This window comes from Littorina saxatilis, linkage group LG17 (assembly GCF_037325665.1).
Source record: "Littorina saxatilis isolate snail1 linkage group LG17, US_GU_Lsax_2.0, whole genome shotgun sequence".
NCBI classification, from domain to species: domain Eukaryota; kingdom Metazoa; phylum Mollusca; class Gastropoda; order Littorinimorpha; family Littorinidae; genus Littorina; species Littorina saxatilis.
Genome location: NC_090261.1, coordinates 39,142,045 through 39,159,442, shown reverse-complemented (window position 1 = coordinate 39,159,442; position 17,398 = coordinate 39,142,045). Strand labels below are relative to the sequence as shown.

Here is a 17,398-nt window from a genome sequence, read left to right as displayed (position 1 = left end):
TGATTTAACATTCTTTTATCTTTCTAGCCATACCAGGTACAAAATTGATTTGTTTGTTTGTTTGTTTATTTGTTGCTTAACGTCCAGCCGACTACGCAGAGCCATATCAGGACGAGGAAGGGGGGGATGAAAGGGGCCACTTGTCAAGCGATTCCTGTTTACAAATGCACTAACCCATTACTTGTGTCCCAGCAGGCTTTAGTAAAACTAAATTAATACCTACTGGAAGATTACCAGTTTCCAGTATGTTAAAATAGGCTTAACCTATCTACTGCTGGACTTACATCAGAACACTAACAGATTAAACTATACATGAATCGCGAGACAAGCGGCAAGAGAAGAGATTTTTGGAAAAAATACAGGTGAATGAGCAAGAAGGCAGAAAAAAGAAAAGAATTCATGAAGAAAAAGAGAGCATGACAGGAAAGAGGAACCAAAAATCTACTTAACAGCAAACTAGAAAGCTCCTGCGGTTCCAAAAACAGGAGGGGCCTTTAATTTCATAACCGCAGTGCCCCACTGCGGGAACAAAATTGATATCAACACTATTTCATAATAAAAATAATCAGTTTTGGCCTTCTCCTGAAAAGCTGCCTAGAACGGGTTTCGCCAAAATTCCATGACGACGTCGATACCTTTGATAGTCCCAGAAGTTTCAAGATCTCTGTAAGAAGTCTGATTCCCTGATACACTGCGATGAGTGAAAAAAGCAGTTTATTATCAACAGTGTCATAGTGTTTACTCTCATCTGCGTCATTAGTGCCTTGTAAAAACTGGTGAGAGTTTTTGGTAGCAGTGCCAGCTTTATATGAAGATGGATTCCCGGTTCTACTACCAGACCGAAATAATGCAGTTTATCCATATCAACATTTTTACCACAATTTTGTTTGATAACTACATTTACTAAATTTCTTTTGAGAAAGAGGGTATTTTTCTCAGTCAGGACTTGAGTGGCTGCACAAGATGTTGTTTTTTTGGTGTTGTTTTTCTGAGTGTGCATTCAGAAGTTTCCTTTATTTTTTTATTTTTTAGAGTGTGCATTGCGAATTTTCCTTTTTAAAATTTTATTTTAGAGTGTGCATTCAGAATTTTTCCTTTTTTTTTTTTTTCAGAGTGTGCATTCGGAAATTTCCTTGTTCGTTTTCTTTTAGAGTGTGCATTCAGAATTTTTCTTTTTTCCCATATTTTTTTTAACTGTTCATATTATTTTCTATTTCAGTGTTGGTGAGTTGTTGCAGAAGATCTTTACCCGCCTTGAAGAAGACTACAATGGAAAAGAAGAACATACAAAATTGGTGCAAGAGGTAAGGAGTCAGGTGTTGGGCATAGAAAGGGTTATGCATAAGCAGGAGGGGGGAGGGGGAGGGGGGGGGGGCATGGGTTGGTGTGGAATAGGTGCACAAAATATACAGAAGGAAAAGATGCTTATCCATAAATGTTTTCTTTTTTGGTGTGGGTGAGGCTGTGCCACAAAAATGTTCTTTGCCTGTTCAGATTTGGAATTCTACCCATTGTAAGTTGTTGTTCTTTGGGTTAACTTCTGGCTTGACACCCAAGAAATAATCAGTATATTTGATTTTAATATGACTAAAACTCTGTTTAAAATTGGTTGTTTCAAGTCAGTGTAACTATTCAGCTTAAGTTCATTTCAAGAAGGTCTGACAGAATAGAAACAGCACATCAGATAAACACCAACTCCAACATGTTGAAGACAAACAGAATGAAATATGAGTGTTTAGATCTGCATTCATTCAAATGACAGGTGCTGTGTGCCATAGAGCTGTCCCATCGAGGTCTGTCTGAGAAAGAGTTGATGGAAATGCTGGGGGTGGACACACACATCTGGTCACCACTTCACTTTGCTATGGAAGGATTGCTCGTTAGCCATGCTGGTCTCCTCAGGTCTGTTAATTAAGCATACACGCATGTATAATTAATGAATTTTAGCTTTGCGAGATCAGTGACAATTTAAAAAAAATCTCTAACTTCAGTTTTAATTATGTAGCTTCTTATAAAAACATAATTATGAGGATGAATAGTTAGAACTAGACAAAAAATATGTAACAAAATTAACTGGTGATAGCTGGGTTGCATATTTTTTCTCATTTTTTGTTACAGGTTTGCCTTCACAGAAATTTCCCAAGCTGTTCAAGCAAAATATCTTCAGGATGAAAAGGAGAGGTATTGACCTTATAATGGCACTGTTTACATGTCTTTTTTTTATGTGCATGAGCGATTTTATGTGAAGCCAGAAACAAAGCAATTACTCTTCTGTTTGAACATAAGTTTAAATTGATGTGATCAGAGTGATGTCATTTTTATGAATGTGGAGCTAAAAACGTTATGGATTGATCTTTATTTCAATTTTTCTTCACGTGTATGTGTTAGTTTGTGTGAGTGACTGAGTAAGTGAGTGTGTGTGTGTGTGTGTGTGTGTGTGTGTGTGTGTGTGTGTGTGTGTGTGTGTGTGTGTGTGTGTTTCTTTTTTTCTTCTTCATTTCCTTTTTGTGTTCATTTGCTGTGAATCTTGTTGCATGAGCATGCTGATTTTGTTTTATTAACCAGGAAAGGCATGCTGAAGAAGCTCATTGGATATTTTGACAAACAGCTACAGGTACGACTGTCTTATTCTATGCTGTGTGTGTGTGTGTGTGTGTCCTTGTGTGTGTCATCATGTGTGTCCTTGTGTGTGTGTGTGTGGGGTGGGGGGGGGGTTGCGAGCATGTGTGTGCATGTGTGTGTGTCTACGTGTGTGCATGCATTTGTGCATTTGTGTTATTGGCAGGCAATAAAGTAAATTTTAAACTTGGTTCATCCATATCCTTTAAAAGTAAAGACCTTATCCGAGAAAGGCCTCTCCTACTTTCAAACAAAACAGAGACTATTAGGAATGGATACCTGACGAACAGTCTGTGATTGGAAAAAGAAGGATGAGTGAAAAATAAATCTACTATCATCCAACTCGATCATTCATGTTTTTGACGATTGATTAAAATAACTGTCTGTTTGGCAGAACCTCCCACCCTGGACCGACCTGGATACAGAGTTGTCAAAGCGTCCAGTGGAGGAGTTACCATGGTTATATCAAGCTGCAGGCGACATGGAGGGCTTGTCGGCCACTCTCCTCAACATCTTCACTCTTCAGCGCATGCAGCAGTAAGATTTGGCTTTGTCTCTTTTGTGACAGACAGCATGAATTCAGTCAAAGAAAGTGAATTGTGTCAAGGAAGTAAACGTATACAAGAAGAAAAGTATTGGCTTTGTATTGCTTTATGTTGCATTTCATTTTCATTTTTATTACATTTAGTCAAGTGTTGACTAAATGTTTTAACATAGAGGGGGAATCGAGACGAGGGTTGTTGTTGTGTGTGTGTGTGTGTGTGTGTGTGTGTGTGTGTGTGTGTGTGTGTGTGTGTGTGTGTCTGTCTGTCTGTCTGTCTGTCTGTGCGTGTGTGTGTGTAGAGCGATTCAGACCAAACTACTGAACCAATCTTAATGAAATTTGACATGAGAGTTCCTGGGAATGATATCCCCGGACGTTTTTTTCTTTTTTTCGATAAATACTTTTGATGACGTCATATCCGGCTTTTTGTAAAAGTTGAGGCGGCACTGTCACACCCTCATTTTTCAATCAAATTGATTGAAATTTTTGTAAAGCAATCTTCGACGAAGGCCGGACTTCGGTATTGCATTTCAGCTTGGTGGCTTAAAAATTAATTAATGACTTTGGTCATTAAAAATCTAAAAATTGTAATACATTTTTTTTTAAAATAAAACGATCCAAATTTACGTTCATCTTATTCTACATCATTTCCTGATTCCAAAAACATATAAATATGTTATATTTGGATTCAAAACAAGCTCTGAAAATTAAAAATATAAAAATTATGATCAAAATTAAATTTCCGAAATCGATTTAAAAACAATTTCATCTTATTCCTTGTCGGTTCCTGATTCCAAAAACATATAGATATGATATGTTTGGATTAAAAACACGCTCAGAAAGTTAAAACGAAGAGAGGTACAGAAAAGCGTGCAATGCAGCACAGCGAAACCACTACCGTGCTGAACAGGCTCGTCAGTTTCACTCCGTTATGCACAAACGGCGGACTACGGTCATTGTGAAAAAATGCAGTGCGTTCAGTTTCATTCTGTGAGTTCCACAGCTTGACTAAATGTAGTAATTTTGCCTTACGTGACTTGTTTTCATTGTCATTGCGTTATTTTATCACTAGTGTATTTTGAGTATTTGGAATGTGAAGGCTCGATGCAAGAAGTCTTTTTTTTTAACAAACATATTTCTGTGTTCTTCTAATGTGTGTTTGTTGTTGTTTTTAAAGTAGTATTTTTGTCTTGCGTACTTTCCTAAATATTTTTGAGAGGAAATACAGAGTGTGCTGGTGGCGTATAATCCACTCAGTGATAATTATAAAAAATAAATGCAGGATATATTTCCACTTGTTTCAGAGACTTCAAATATGAATTCCTGGAATTCTGGAAGCTGACAGGAAAAAAGATGTCAGAGATTTGCGACCTCTATCTCTCTGCATTTGACCTTGCTGTGGCTGACCTTTACCTTCACAACCAGGACATGACATTCAACTCTATGACTCCACCTGGTGTCAAGGTCAGTCAAGCTGATATTTGTTGGCACCAGTGTGCATTATAAGGTTGTGGGATGGAAGTAGCTAGGGATATTCTATTGAGTTAGTCATAAATAACAAGAAGGATTGAAAACAAGCTTAGTTGTTGTAGATTTCTTGAACTTTTTTGAAGCTACAGCTTTGAAACTTTACGCACGTCTAGTAATTGAGGACATTCCCGCTGTAAGTCTGGTTGAACCCTTGCCAAATTTCAAGGTCATGGTGGGGTCAAGTTTGGATTATGAAATGGAAAATTATTACTTTTTCCAACGCTTTTGAAGCAATAGAGCTTTGAAATACAGTACATACTTCCAGACTTTGTTGACCTACAGAAATGACTCAAATCTGGTTGGCCTTGGACAAATTTCAAGGTCACAGTAGGGTCATGTATAGTTCTAAAATTGAAATCAATTAACAATACTTATTGTAATTCAATCAAGTTGGCGTTTTAATGAAACAGATCCTGTGATTGGTCAGAATGCCCCAACTCATTAAAAATTACCGGTCATTAATTGTCGATAACCACTCGCTAAAAAAGCCATTAAAGTGTATCTAAACCCCATTTTTCAACCCAAAACCCTTATTACCAACGCAAACATACACCCAGATGCATTCCATTCCCACCCCTTCAAGGCCCGAAGATGCGAGGAGCAGACGCAGCGAGTGGGAACAGTCCGTAAAAGCTCGCACCTGCCAGCCTTCAGCTGAAACAAGACGATGATGCTAAAAATAGAAACGTCGGCAGATGACGTAGAGATGGGAATGGGAGTGGGAGCGGAAGCAGCGCCCTCTCCATGGATCTAGATCTAACTTTCTGCAAACACGAGTCAGCATGAGTAGATCGTTTCTGCGTCGTTTACGGTTGCAATACTATCCATGCAAACATGCCGGGAATAAGTAAGCTTACTCACGGGTTCCCTCAAGTCTTTCACAGAAGGAAAGCTTGGATTGACTTTGTGGAAACGGTTTATTCACAACCAACGAGTGGACACCATTTTGCAGATGATGCATTTGCAGAACAGTTCACAGCTCCCTTGTTCGAATCCGAACTCGGTTATCGTCCGAGTCGGAGGTTGTTGGAGGATTCTGTCCCGTCAGGGATCCCACTAACGTTTATCAATGTGAAGAAGAATTTGAATGCTGCATAAAAGACGGTTGAGACGGCTGACGAAGAAGTGTCGAACCGGAGAAAGACTCAAAGTCGACGGAAAAGAAAAGTGATGAAGGCAAGTGATCGTTATGTTTCTGTTGGCGGTGCATGATTAAATTTAACGGCAGACGTAGTGCGTTGCATCTCCATCGTTTATGTAAGGTATGTGTGTCCGTGTGAATATGTGTAGGAGGGAGACTGAGACTCTCAAAAATTCTGATTTCTGATTTCTGTCTCTGTCTTGCCAATAAAATAATAACGAAGAGATACACACAGAAAGAAACACACAAACAGACACAGACACACACAACCACACCCATAGACATGCATATTCACTTTCTTTGATCCAGAATCACAGAGACAGACGCATACACCACACATACGCATAGACATGCACATACACTTTGATCCAGATTGACACATAGACGGACGGACACACACACACACACATTCACACGCAAACAGTCACATTCACATATACACACACACACAATCACACTCAAAACACACATCATACCTCCAGCAGATTTTTTTTTACAATGTAGAAATATCTAGGTCATTGATTGTTAGATTCATTCCTGTAAAATCTCCCAAATCTAACAAACAAATACATGTACATGTAGTTGAAACAAATGTCTTGTGCAAGAGAGATCAAGGGAGATAATTTTGATGCAATTGTTAATGACATTGCATAGTGATATCCTTTAAAAAAAAAAATTGAAAATAAGGAATTGAGATCTCTACACAATTTATCTTCCTTGTTTTATGTATGACATTGAGTTATAGTTAAAATTGTATTCTTGGAATTGTTCAAAAATAAATTTGAAGGGAGGCAACTACTAGATGAACAAACAATATTACAATTTACACATTCAGTTATGCTTTTTTTTGGATAAGATCTATTAATGAGAATTATACAATAAATACACATGAAGGGGGGAGGGGTGTGCAGAGTGATTTTGAATGAGGTATCTGTCTAATATTTAGTAAAGCGTGGAATTATGACTGAGAGTGAGAGTCATTAATTCAGTGCATTTAAATTTGTATCCTGTTTTCAGGCTGTTCCTTGCCACTCTGCATTACAATGAAAATGGGGACAGGGGTGATGCGCTTGATGAGGAAGGAAATCCCACGTTGTCCATCACATTCCCAAAAGGAAAGAAAGGAGAGTACAGTGTGAGGAAGTGCAAAGGGCCACGAGCTTATGGTAAGTTACATGCAGGGTAATTACTGACTGCTGGTTTTTAGCAGACACACACAAATGAAAATCCTCTTCTTTTCTTATACTCCAGAATTCTGGCAATTTACCCAAACACACACTCACACACACAACTGAAGAGGGAAAAGACAGAGAGAGAAATATTACATTTAATTTTGTTCAGTTGGGTATTCGCTAGAACTGCAGCATTCTTCCTAAAATGCATTTTTGCAAGCATAAAAGCTGTACTTGGTTCCGTGCTAATAATGCCTTTTCACGACTATCTCATCCTGAGCTATCCACTGTTACATTTACAGGTCACGTGTCAAGATTGCTTCAACGTCTGTTTGAGAAGCTGACAAAGGATCCAGGTGCCTTTGAAGCTTCCTTCCCAGAGGAATTTTGTGACAAACCTGACTTTTGGGCCGCTGCATATCACCCCCCCCCCCCCCCCCCCATACCGATAAGAAGCTGCAGCACCATACAGTACAAGATAACCAAACTGATCCCACTTTTCCCCGCTGATGTTGACACCAACGACAATACTGAACAAAATGCACTTGCAAGGAATTACAGATTTTACTCTTTTATTTCATAAGTGATACAATAGATTATAAATACATTTTCATGTTACCATTTTCATTCAAGCTCAGACCACTCAAAACCTCTGTAGTACATCAGACGGAAATGCATATCTGATGGCCCGTACTCCACATGAAGGTAAAGGTATCCTGATTTTCCTCCCTAGCACACCATGGCACCACCTCACAAGCTGTCAGAATCCTATGTAGCGGTACTTCCTGAAAAATAATCACAAAATCTGTGACATAAGTGTGTGTTGCATAGTCCGGCAGGGTGTTCCTACAAAAGGTGTGGAAAGTGGGGGGAAGAACACTTATTTTTCGTGAATTGATAGAATGGCTTGTTTCATGGCTGGCTGGCTGGCTGTGTGTGTGTGTGTGTGTGTGTGTGTGTGTGTGTGTGTGTGTGACAGTATGACAAGATCCATGTAAATCTTTCATTTTACCTAGTTATTTATGTTTAAAATGTACTTTCCAAAATGTGTTTCTTTCCAGCATTATGTTGATCTTGTTTCACACAAAGTGTATAAACTATGAATCTATTATTCACTTCTGGACTTCAGTGTGGAGAGATCCGAGGATAACAAAATAATATTTACTGGTTTGTATATAATCTATATATATATACGACTAGTGTCTGTGTGTCTGTGTGTCTGTGTGTCTGTGTGTCTGTGTGTCTGTGCGCGATGCGCGGCCAAGGTTCTCGATGGATCTGTTTCAAATTTGGTGATCATATTCAGGTACACCCTGGACACAACCTGGTCGATGAGATATTTCAACACGTGTTCTCAGCGCGCAGCGCGGAACCGATTTTGGTTCCACCTCAGCTATTTTGGTTCCACCTCAGCTTACCCGGGCCCCCATACCGACACACCATAGCCGCTACACCACATCACAACGCCAAAGTTCTCGGTGGTTCTTTTTCAAATTTGGACACCGTATTCAGCTACACCCCGGACACAATATCATCGATGAGATATTTCAACACGTGCTATCAGCGCGCAGCGCTAAACTCATGTTCGTTTTTGTGTTTATTTCACCATTATAAGTAACTCTTCCTTATCTTCTCCAGTGTTTGGCGTTTATCTCCCTTCCTTCGTGTGGCTTTCCCGTTCAGTTGTAAGTTACTATTTATTTTTAGAATGTCACTGCGCTGTCCAGAACGCTTCCCTTGCACCCGTAAGTTGTTCTTACTGTCAAAGTGAAAAGGTCGAATCAATTTATAGCCACGCGAAAAATACACTCTCACCTATCTCTATATATTTATAGATACAGATATGCATATATATACGGCTTCTCTGTGTGTGTGTGTGTTTGTGTGTGTGTGTAGGCAAAAACCTATGTATTATAGAGTTCTGTTTGTGATGGGGTCTAGCGGCTTTTGTCTGTCTGCATGTTCTGGCATGTGAGAAGCCACAGCAGATAATATAGGGCTAAGAAATAAGCTCTAAAATTCTCAATCCCGTTTGACAGGACTTCGCCTTTCAAAGGTGATTGTGGTGAACCGCCACGCTGTCTGTCTCTGTCGCGCCGTTCACCCCAAATTCCCGTTTCTGAGAGTGACTATTTTTAGAATGTCACTGCGCTGTCCAGAACGCTTCCCTTGCACCCGTAAGTTGTTCTTACTGTCAAAGTGAAAAGGTCGAATCAATTTATAGCCACGCGAAAAATACACTCTCACCTATCTCTATATATTTATAGATACAGATATGCATATATATATACGGCTTCTCTGTGTGTGTGTGTGTTTGTGTGTGTGTGTAGGCAAAAACCTATGTATTATAGAGTTCTGTTTGTGATGGGGTCTAGCGGCTTTTGTCTGTCTGTATGTTCTGGCATTTGAGAAGCCACAGCAGATAATATAGGGCTAAGAAATAAGCTCTAAAATTCTCAATCCCGTTTGACAGGACTTCGCCTGCAGAGGTGATTGTGATGAACCGCCACGCTGTCTGTCTCTGTCTCGCGATTCACCCCGGCGAAGCCGGGTATTCCTCTAGTATATTATATGCATCATACCATGTCAAACACATCACAATATAGACGCGTGATCGACAAGAAGAGGAAATACTATGTGTGCACTTGTATGTCTTATCTTTTAATTTAATGGTTTTTTTTAATGGACCAACTTTCAACTTTGTGAGAAGAAAAAGTTTTTAAGACATGAAAAACAAGGATTGCTTTAAACCTGCAAATTAAAAAAAATCTTCTGTCACCTTCTTCTTCAGGTGTGTGAATGGATGGGTGTACGGGGTACATTTGTCATGTGGAACAGACCTAGAAGTATCTGCCAACACATCAGGATGATGTGACAAGCACATGCTTGGTAAAGAAAGATAGGTGTGTCACTTACTCCTTAAGAGTAGTCTGTAAAAACCCATGCTCCTCCCGGTACTGGTAATATGCCGTCTCCAGCATATCCGTGTTTAGGCAGACGCTTTCAAATTATGGGAGCTGCGTGATGCATGTAATGCCAATTTTTTCGGGAGGTCTGCAAACATAACAGTATTGTTATAACTTATGGTTAACTATGAAATTAGTGTAAGAACTTCTGTCTTTCTTTATTTGGTGTTTAAACGTCGTTTTCAACCATTCAAGGTTATATCGCGACGGGGAAAGGGGGGAGATGGGATAGAGCCACTTGTTAATTGTTTCTTGTTCACAAAAGCACGAATCAAAAAATTGTTCCAGGGGCTTGCAACGTAGTACAATATATGACCTTACTGGGAGAATGCAAGTTTCCAGTACAAAGGACTTAACATTTCTTACGTACTGCTTGACTAAAATCTTTACAAACATTGACTATATTCTATACAAGAAACACTTAACAAGGGTAAAAGGAGAAACAGAATCCGCTAGTCACCTCTTACGACATGCGGGGGGCAGAGAAATAAGGATGTGGAAAAGAAGACTTTTGGTAAGTGAAATAAAGGTGATGGATCCAGTCAGGTAGAAATAAGACAACAAGAAAGGAATCGGAAAACTGCAGGGAATAGTAGGGAGAGTTTTCTTGGAAGGAAATATAGGTGAAAGGACTGGTAAGGCAGAAATAAGACAAAAGAAGAGAAGTAAAGGGGTGGGGAAGCTTAGTGGAAACACTCCCGCCGCGTGAAGGCGACCCCATGGGAGCAGTGTAAGAACTAAACTTCTAACAGACATTATGAAGTTAAGGCTTTACAGACTATTTATAGTAATGAATAACCTCTGCATCTATGTTGCAAAATAGTCACACTTTTCCTTTGCTCTTTTCATTGAAAAAAAAAGTAATTTAACTAATGCCAAGTAAAAAGTAATACATACCTGCCTGGGACAGTTCAGCTTCTTCATAATTTTAGTAGACTCTGTGCAGCAGTTGCATTCCTCCACTTTCTCCATCTCCACACAGTTGGCACATTCAGACCTGAAAGTATCACAAACAATCTTCACTCGTTTCTATCCTTCCGCCGAGTGTTGCGAATGCACACATGTTGGAAGTATTCTTAGATTTCATCAGAAAGAAATAATAACATTAGTTCTAAAAATGTAACTTGCCAACTCAAAATGTAAACACTAGGGACTGCCAGATTCGCATTCGTCAAAAGCTCGTGCGTGTCGATCTTCGTGAGTTTGCTTCTATAAAATGTTCATTCTGGAGGCCTAGTGAATTTCTTGCATATAACCAGGTCATGTCCAAAATAGACACTAGCTCTGGAGACAGACTGAAAAACCAAGTTAGCATAGCCTAGTGCACAAACACCCACACAAACGGTACTCATGTCACAGTTCAGATCTAGATCTAGACTCCAAGCTTGACACATCCTGTCAGAATGTCCTTTTCTCGGTTGCTTGTACCCAAAATAAAACGTGACTTCGTTACTCACCAGTCTGTGTTCCCAAGGCGATTAATCATGCTGCTGTTGTCAGAAAGATGATTTTCCTCCACGTTCCTTTCATTTTCTCGTGCCCGAGGTTCAAACATAATTATATGGTACAACACGATTGTGGTTCACCACGTTTTGTGCGCCACGACTGACTGTCGACAGTCGTCCATTGTGCTCTCTTCCCATGTCTACGTCACAGGCACTTGGCTGGCGCGTCGGGAGTTCTCGGGTTTTCTCGGCAAAGTCCGGATGAGCAAATTTAGTACGCATGCCAGTTGGCGAACGGCTGAGCGCAGAGCGGTTAAAGTGCAGAAAAATGTCGTAACTGGAACCCCTCTACACACACTCAAACCTGTACTTGCAGGGTTTAGACACACTTTAACCACCTGCTGGCGAGGCACATTGATACAACCTCAACTAGTCTCGGTTAGCTTTGAGGGTCATTTTACAAGTAGGAAATATGAAGGCCAACGAAATACCGAGACCATAAGGTATGCGAAGTGATGACGTCGAATACGTGACGTAAGTTGATGCATGAATTCTTCCGGACTACGTCAGTCAATTCCAAAGATCGCTTTTGTGATGAAAAGAATTTGTTTTAGAGTGTGCTGTCCAGAAACCCGTCAAAAAAGAAGGGATAATGTATGTGAAAGAAAACAAAACAGGAGCAGAGTGATAAGATAGGAATACAGAGACATATTTCTTGGGACTTGACCCTTGCAGGTAGGTGGACTGAAAGTAGTGTGTAAACAGAACAGAACCAATTCTGTCTGTTTACCATCGCATGAAAGCAGGAAAGAGATCGTCGTCAGATTGAATTACAATAACATATTAACATGCTTCCATTTCAAACTTCTCGGTCTTCATCGTGGATTGACGCCCTCCCAAAGTCTAATTGAAGCCAATCCGTCGCTTCGCTCCGTCAGGCTTTAATTAGCTTTGGTCGGGCGTCAATCCACGATGACGACCTCGAAGTTTCAAATGGAAGCATGTTAATGTGTAATTATTATTTTCTTCCTTTTTGATGTCAGATCTTTGAAACTTTACAGACTTTCAGGGTTGGATGACCTGTAGACATAATTCTGGTTGATGCTGGTCAAATTTAAAAGTGACAGTGGGACAGAGTTTAGGGTGATCAGTGTAAAATCATGAATTTGTTGCTTGGTTGTGGAGGAAGAGCAGCAGATACTTTGTGTCTTATTCATACATTCTTTGAAAGAGAAATTTGCTAAAAGTATTGTACTGCTTTTGTTCACAGCTGCGGCCGCTGTTACAGTCTGTGAGGGATTTGCTGGACCTGGCTGAGTGCAAACAGGGAGCTCTCAAAGTGCTACAGAAAGATCTTTCCATCTTGGTTTGTACCCGCGTTCTTAAAGTGTCAAAAATGTTGATTTTGATTACTCTTAAAAATTGTGAAAATGTTTGTGCTCATTACAAGCTGAAATATTTGTAACATTGTTGAATGAGTACATCTTGTAAGTTATTCAAACATGTTTCTGTGTGTGTGCATGCTTTCATGTGTGTATGTGCATTTATATGTGTGTTTTTGTGTATGTGTGTTCTTGTGTGTGTGTGTATGTGTTTGCAGTGTGTGTGTTTGTGTGTGTGCGTGCGTGCATGCATTTGTGTGTGTGTGTGTGTGTGTGTTGCTTGCGTGCATGTGTTTGGACTGTTTGCAGACCTTGTTGCTATTCCTTGTGTTTGAATAATCTCGTTTTGACTTCACTCTGAATGCAAATGTGTCCTTTTTTCCTCCCTCAGACGCTCGCGAAAGATGCAATGGAACCGACCAGGCATTTCAAAGACATGCTGCTCCTGCGTTACTATGTGGCCTGTTCCATGATTGACTGCAACCGGTTTGAAGAGGGAGAAAATCTCCACCGCCAAGTCATGAAGGAATGTCGTGGGTGAGAACAAATTTTGGACATGAGAGTTTTACATAAATGTGTGATTTTCCTTAGATTTTATTCCCCAGCTGTGTTTTGTGTGGGTTTTTTTGTTTGTTTAAATCAGCACTAAGAAGTAGGTATGGCAAAAAACACAGCTTTGCCCACTATTGGTAATTTTAGAAAAAGTGGAGATTTCAATATCACATGTCTGATTGTTGATGGGGCGGTAAATTCTACCTGCAATGGATGATCCCAACAACAACATACCACTCTCAAACACAACAAGCAATGCTAGTATTGGTTGTCACTTGATCATTTGTAAACTAACTGTGGGAACAGGTTGGAATAAAAGTATTAGTTGGAGGGGGGGGGGGGGGGGGGGGGGGCTGGAGGTGTTTTACATGATGTAAATCAGAACAAAAGATAGCCTGTTGCTTTGGTTATGTCAGAAAATTGAGCAGAACTCAATGGATGACAGTCACTCAGTCACAAAGATTAATAAAGGGAGAGATAGATGAGGTTGACAAGACAGACAGACAGACAGACAGATAACCTGCTGGACAGACAACTCTATTCAGATGCATGTCCACACTCACAGATGTACTATCCCTTATCCCCTTGCATCACACAATCCCACATTTGTATGTGTCTATAAAGAAAACTTCAAGTTTCATTTGCAATTATGATTGAAACTGAAAACACAGACTGTCTTGTTTTTTTGTTTGTTTTCTTTTTACGTTTGGGAAGACGCTTAAAGGCACAGTAAGCCTCCCGTAAACCATCACAGATACTGTCAGGCTTTTACACACAGTACAAACACCCTTTCATTTAAACACTCACCGCTTGAGAACATCCTAGGTGCCCTCCGTAAAGAGGGAGCAATTTTCAAAGAATTTATTTTTGCGTGGGTTATCTTACCCCTGAGCCATTGTGAACCCGTGTGATCAAGTTTCCTTTTTGACTCACATGCGAAGCAAAAGTGAGTCTATGTACTCACCCGAGTCGTCCGTCCGTCCGTCCGTCCGTCCCGGCGTCCGTCCGTCCGGAAAACTTTAACGTTTGATATTTCTTGGACACTATTCAGTCTATCAGTACCAAATTTGGCAAGATGGTGTATGATGACAAGGCCCCAAAAAACATACATAGCATCTTGACCTTGCTTCAAGGTCAAGGTCGCAGGGGCCATAAATGTTGTCTAAAAAACAGCTATTTTTCACATTTTTCCCATTTTCTCTGAAGTTTTTGACTCACATGCGAAGCAAAAGTGAGTCTATGTACTCACCCGAGTCGTCCGTCCATCCGTCCGGAAAACTTTAACGTTTGATATTTCTTGGACACTATTCAGTCTATCAGTACCAAATTTGGCAAGATGGTGTATGATGACAAGGCCCCAAAAAACATACATAGCATCTTGACCTTGCTTCAAGGTCAAGGTCGCAGGGGCCATAAATGTTGCCTAAAAAACAGCTATTTTTCACATTTTTCCCATTTTCTCTGAAGTTTTTGAGATTGAATACCTCACCTATATATGATATATAGGGCAAAGTAAGCCCCATCTTTTGATACCAGTTTGGTTTACCTTGCTTCAAGGTCAAGGTCACAGGAGCTCTTCAAAGTTGGATTGTATACATATTTTGAAGTGACCTTGACCCTGAACTATGGAAGATAACTGTTTCAAACTTAAAAATTATGTGGGGCACATGTTATGCTTTCATCATGAGACACATTTGGTCACATATGATCAAGGTCAAGGTCACTTTGACCCTTATGAAATGTGACCAAAATAAGGTAGTGAACCACTAAAAGTGACCATATCTCATGGTAGAAAGAGCCAATAAGCACCATTGTACTTCCTATGTCTTGAATTAACAGCTTTGTGTTGCATGACCTTGTATGACCTTGACCTTGGGTCAAGGTCACATGTATTTTGGTAGGAAAAATGTGTAAAGCATGTGAGTCGTATGGGCTTTGCCCTTCTTGTTGAGATTTAATACCTCACCTATATATGATATATAGGGCAAAGTAAGCCCCATCTTTTGATACCAGTTTGGTTTACCTTGCTTCAAGGTCAAGGTCACAGGAGCTCTTCAAAGTTGGATTGTATACATATTTTGAAGTTACCTTGACCCTGAACTATGGAAGATAACTGTTTCAAACTTAAAAATTATGTGGGGCACATGTTATGCTTTTATCATGAGACACATTTGGTCACATATGATCAAGGTCAAGGTCACTTTGACCCTAATGAAATATGACCAAAATAAGGTAGTGAACCACTAAAAGTGACCATATCTCATGGTAGAAAGAGCCAATAAGCACCATTGTACTTCCTATGTCTTGAATTAACAGCTTTGTGTTGCATGACCTTGGATGACCTTGACCTTGGGTCAAGGTCACATGTATTTTGGTAGGAAAAATGTGTAAAGCAGTTCTTAGTGTATAATGTCATTGCTAGGTTTAGCTGAAGGTCAAGGTCATGTAAAGGTCAAGGTCAAGCATGTGAGTCGTATGGGCTTTGCCCTTCTTGTTTCACAATGTAGTCGTCAGTTTGTAATTTGAATGCGACTTGCTGTAAGCTTATCTGCAATAGCACGTTATCATGTACCTCTGAATCTAAACGAAACAAACGGCTGTGATTCACAAGAACTCTAGCAATAGCTTTTGACTGTTCAGAGCAACTGGGGATAGGCATAAACCGTCATCTGCTACAAGAACCACGACCTTGCGTGACCCTGCTTCCGGGCTTTCCTTTTTTTAAACTTTCAAAACTTCGAATTGTACTGATCTTGTCTTGATGAAAAAAAGAATTCTTTTATGATTTAAGAATGTTTGTGTAACAAGCTGTCAATTTATTATTTAGATTTTTAAAGTTGGGTCTAGCGCCAAAACGCACCACGGTCCGATTTTGTTATCAGACAATCCGCAAAATTAATTCTTTGAAAATTGCTCGCTCTTTACGTAGGGCACGTAGGATGTTCCCGTTCGGTGAGCGTTCAAATGGAAGGGTGTTTGTACTGTGTGTAAAAGCCTGACAGTATCTGTGATGGTTTATGGGAGGCATACTGTGCCTTTAAGCGTGCCCTTTTAATCAATACAGGCAAATCCGGATAAGACGAAATTGAAGGGACCGAATTGTTATTGTGTCCTATCCGAAATTTCGACTTGGTCATAGTACAGTGGAACCCCTCTCTAGCGACCTTGAAAATCTTGACAAAAATCGGTCCTTATGGAGGGGGGTCCTTACAGAGGGAGGGGGCGGGGCCACAAAGAAAGTCACCTCAGATTTTCTTAAAAAAAAGAAAACGGAGAAGTTTGAGTTGCTGACGACCGTTTCCTCAAGCAAACTGCTTCGATTTCATGTTTGACATTGTCGATGGTGTCCACCAGTTCTGGTGCATGTTTCAATGCAAAAAGAGTTAGTTTCTGAGCAAGCATTTCTTTACAGCAGTCCCTGCAATGATGAAGGCCCTCCGAGAAAGAGAGTGAAAAATCGGCCACCGTTCTCAGCATCGCGTATCTGTGTGTAACCTCTTTCATTGACAAGATACTCTTGTTTCCCTGCAGCCTTGACCAGTGAGTCGGTTACCTAATCTGTGAACCCTTCAGTTGTGTTGCTTTGTCAAAAGTTAGACACAGTCAACTAGTTTTGCTCTGAGTGAACACTACAGTGCAGCTGGCCTCAATTAGCCGGTGACACCTCTCTGGCCACAGCACCAAACAGTACATGGCTGGGGGGAGAGAGAGAGAGAGAGAGGGGGGGGGGGGGGGTAGCTGGCTAAACTCAGTGGGGTGTCCGGTGTCACTGAAGTCAGCAGGAAGAGCATTGGAGAGAAATAGAGAGGTGTACTCTTCCAAACAATTTCCAAGGATCAGTTGTCAGGGCTTAGGGTAGTCAGTGAGGGAGAGTGAGAGCGGTTTGTGTACAGTCCGACTGAAGAGTGAAAAGTCACTGCCACAAGATCGGCATGCAGTCAATAAAGCCAGACAAGAAGAATGATTATGACATGCGGCTCTATCTGCTGTTTTTTTTTTTTATTCAAACTGGTTTTCAACGCTTATTCTCACAAAGCATCTGCACAC

At 40.3% G+C, this 17,398-nt stretch overlaps 2 protein-coding genes across 4 annotated transcripts in view; one reads left to right on the top strand and one right to left on the bottom strand.

The window, feature by feature from the left end:
* Positions 1 to 17,398, top strand: part of LOC138952446 (TPR repeat-containing protein DDB_G0287407-like) — a 47,396-nt gene that overhangs the window by 16,970 nt on the left and 13,028 nt on the right. For both annotated transcript variants that reach the window (XM_070324118.1, XM_070324120.1), the window contains exons 12-19: positions 1,220 to 1,304; positions 1,763 to 1,902; positions 2,119 to 2,181; positions 2,566 to 2,614; positions 3,014 to 3,156; positions 4,468 to 4,627; positions 12,688 to 12,783; positions 13,191 to 13,336. In XM_070324118.1, coding sequence (XP_070180219.1) covers positions 1,220 to 1,304; positions 1,763 to 1,902; positions 2,119 to 2,181; positions 2,566 to 2,614; positions 3,014 to 3,156; positions 4,468 to 4,627; positions 12,688 to 12,783; positions 13,191 to 13,336 — 882 coding nt within the window. The remainder of the gene's footprint in view (positions 1 to 1,219; positions 1,305 to 1,762; positions 1,903 to 2,118; positions 2,182 to 2,565; positions 2,615 to 3,013; positions 3,157 to 4,467; positions 4,628 to 12,687; positions 12,784 to 13,190; positions 13,337 to 17,398) is intronic.
* LOC138952449 (uncharacterized) lies at positions 6,305 to 11,567 on the bottom strand. Of its 2 annotated transcripts, none has more exons than XM_070324123.1 (3): positions 11,430 to 11,567; positions 10,870 to 10,969; positions 6,305 to 7,791 (listed from the first exon to the last, which is right to left on the bottom strand). In XM_070324123.1, the coding sequence occupies exons 1-3, from the start codon at positions 11,525 to 11,527 to the stop codon at positions 7,669 to 7,671; spliced, it is 321 nt and encodes a 106-aa protein (XP_070180224.1). In that variant the 5' UTR covers positions 11,528 to 11,567; the 3' UTR covers positions 6,305 to 7,668. The 2 variants fall into 2 exon arrangements, with proteins under 2 accessions (XP_070180224.1, XP_070180225.1); XM_070324124.1 differs by lacking the exon at positions 6,305 to 7,791 and adding an exon at positions 9,928 to 10,060.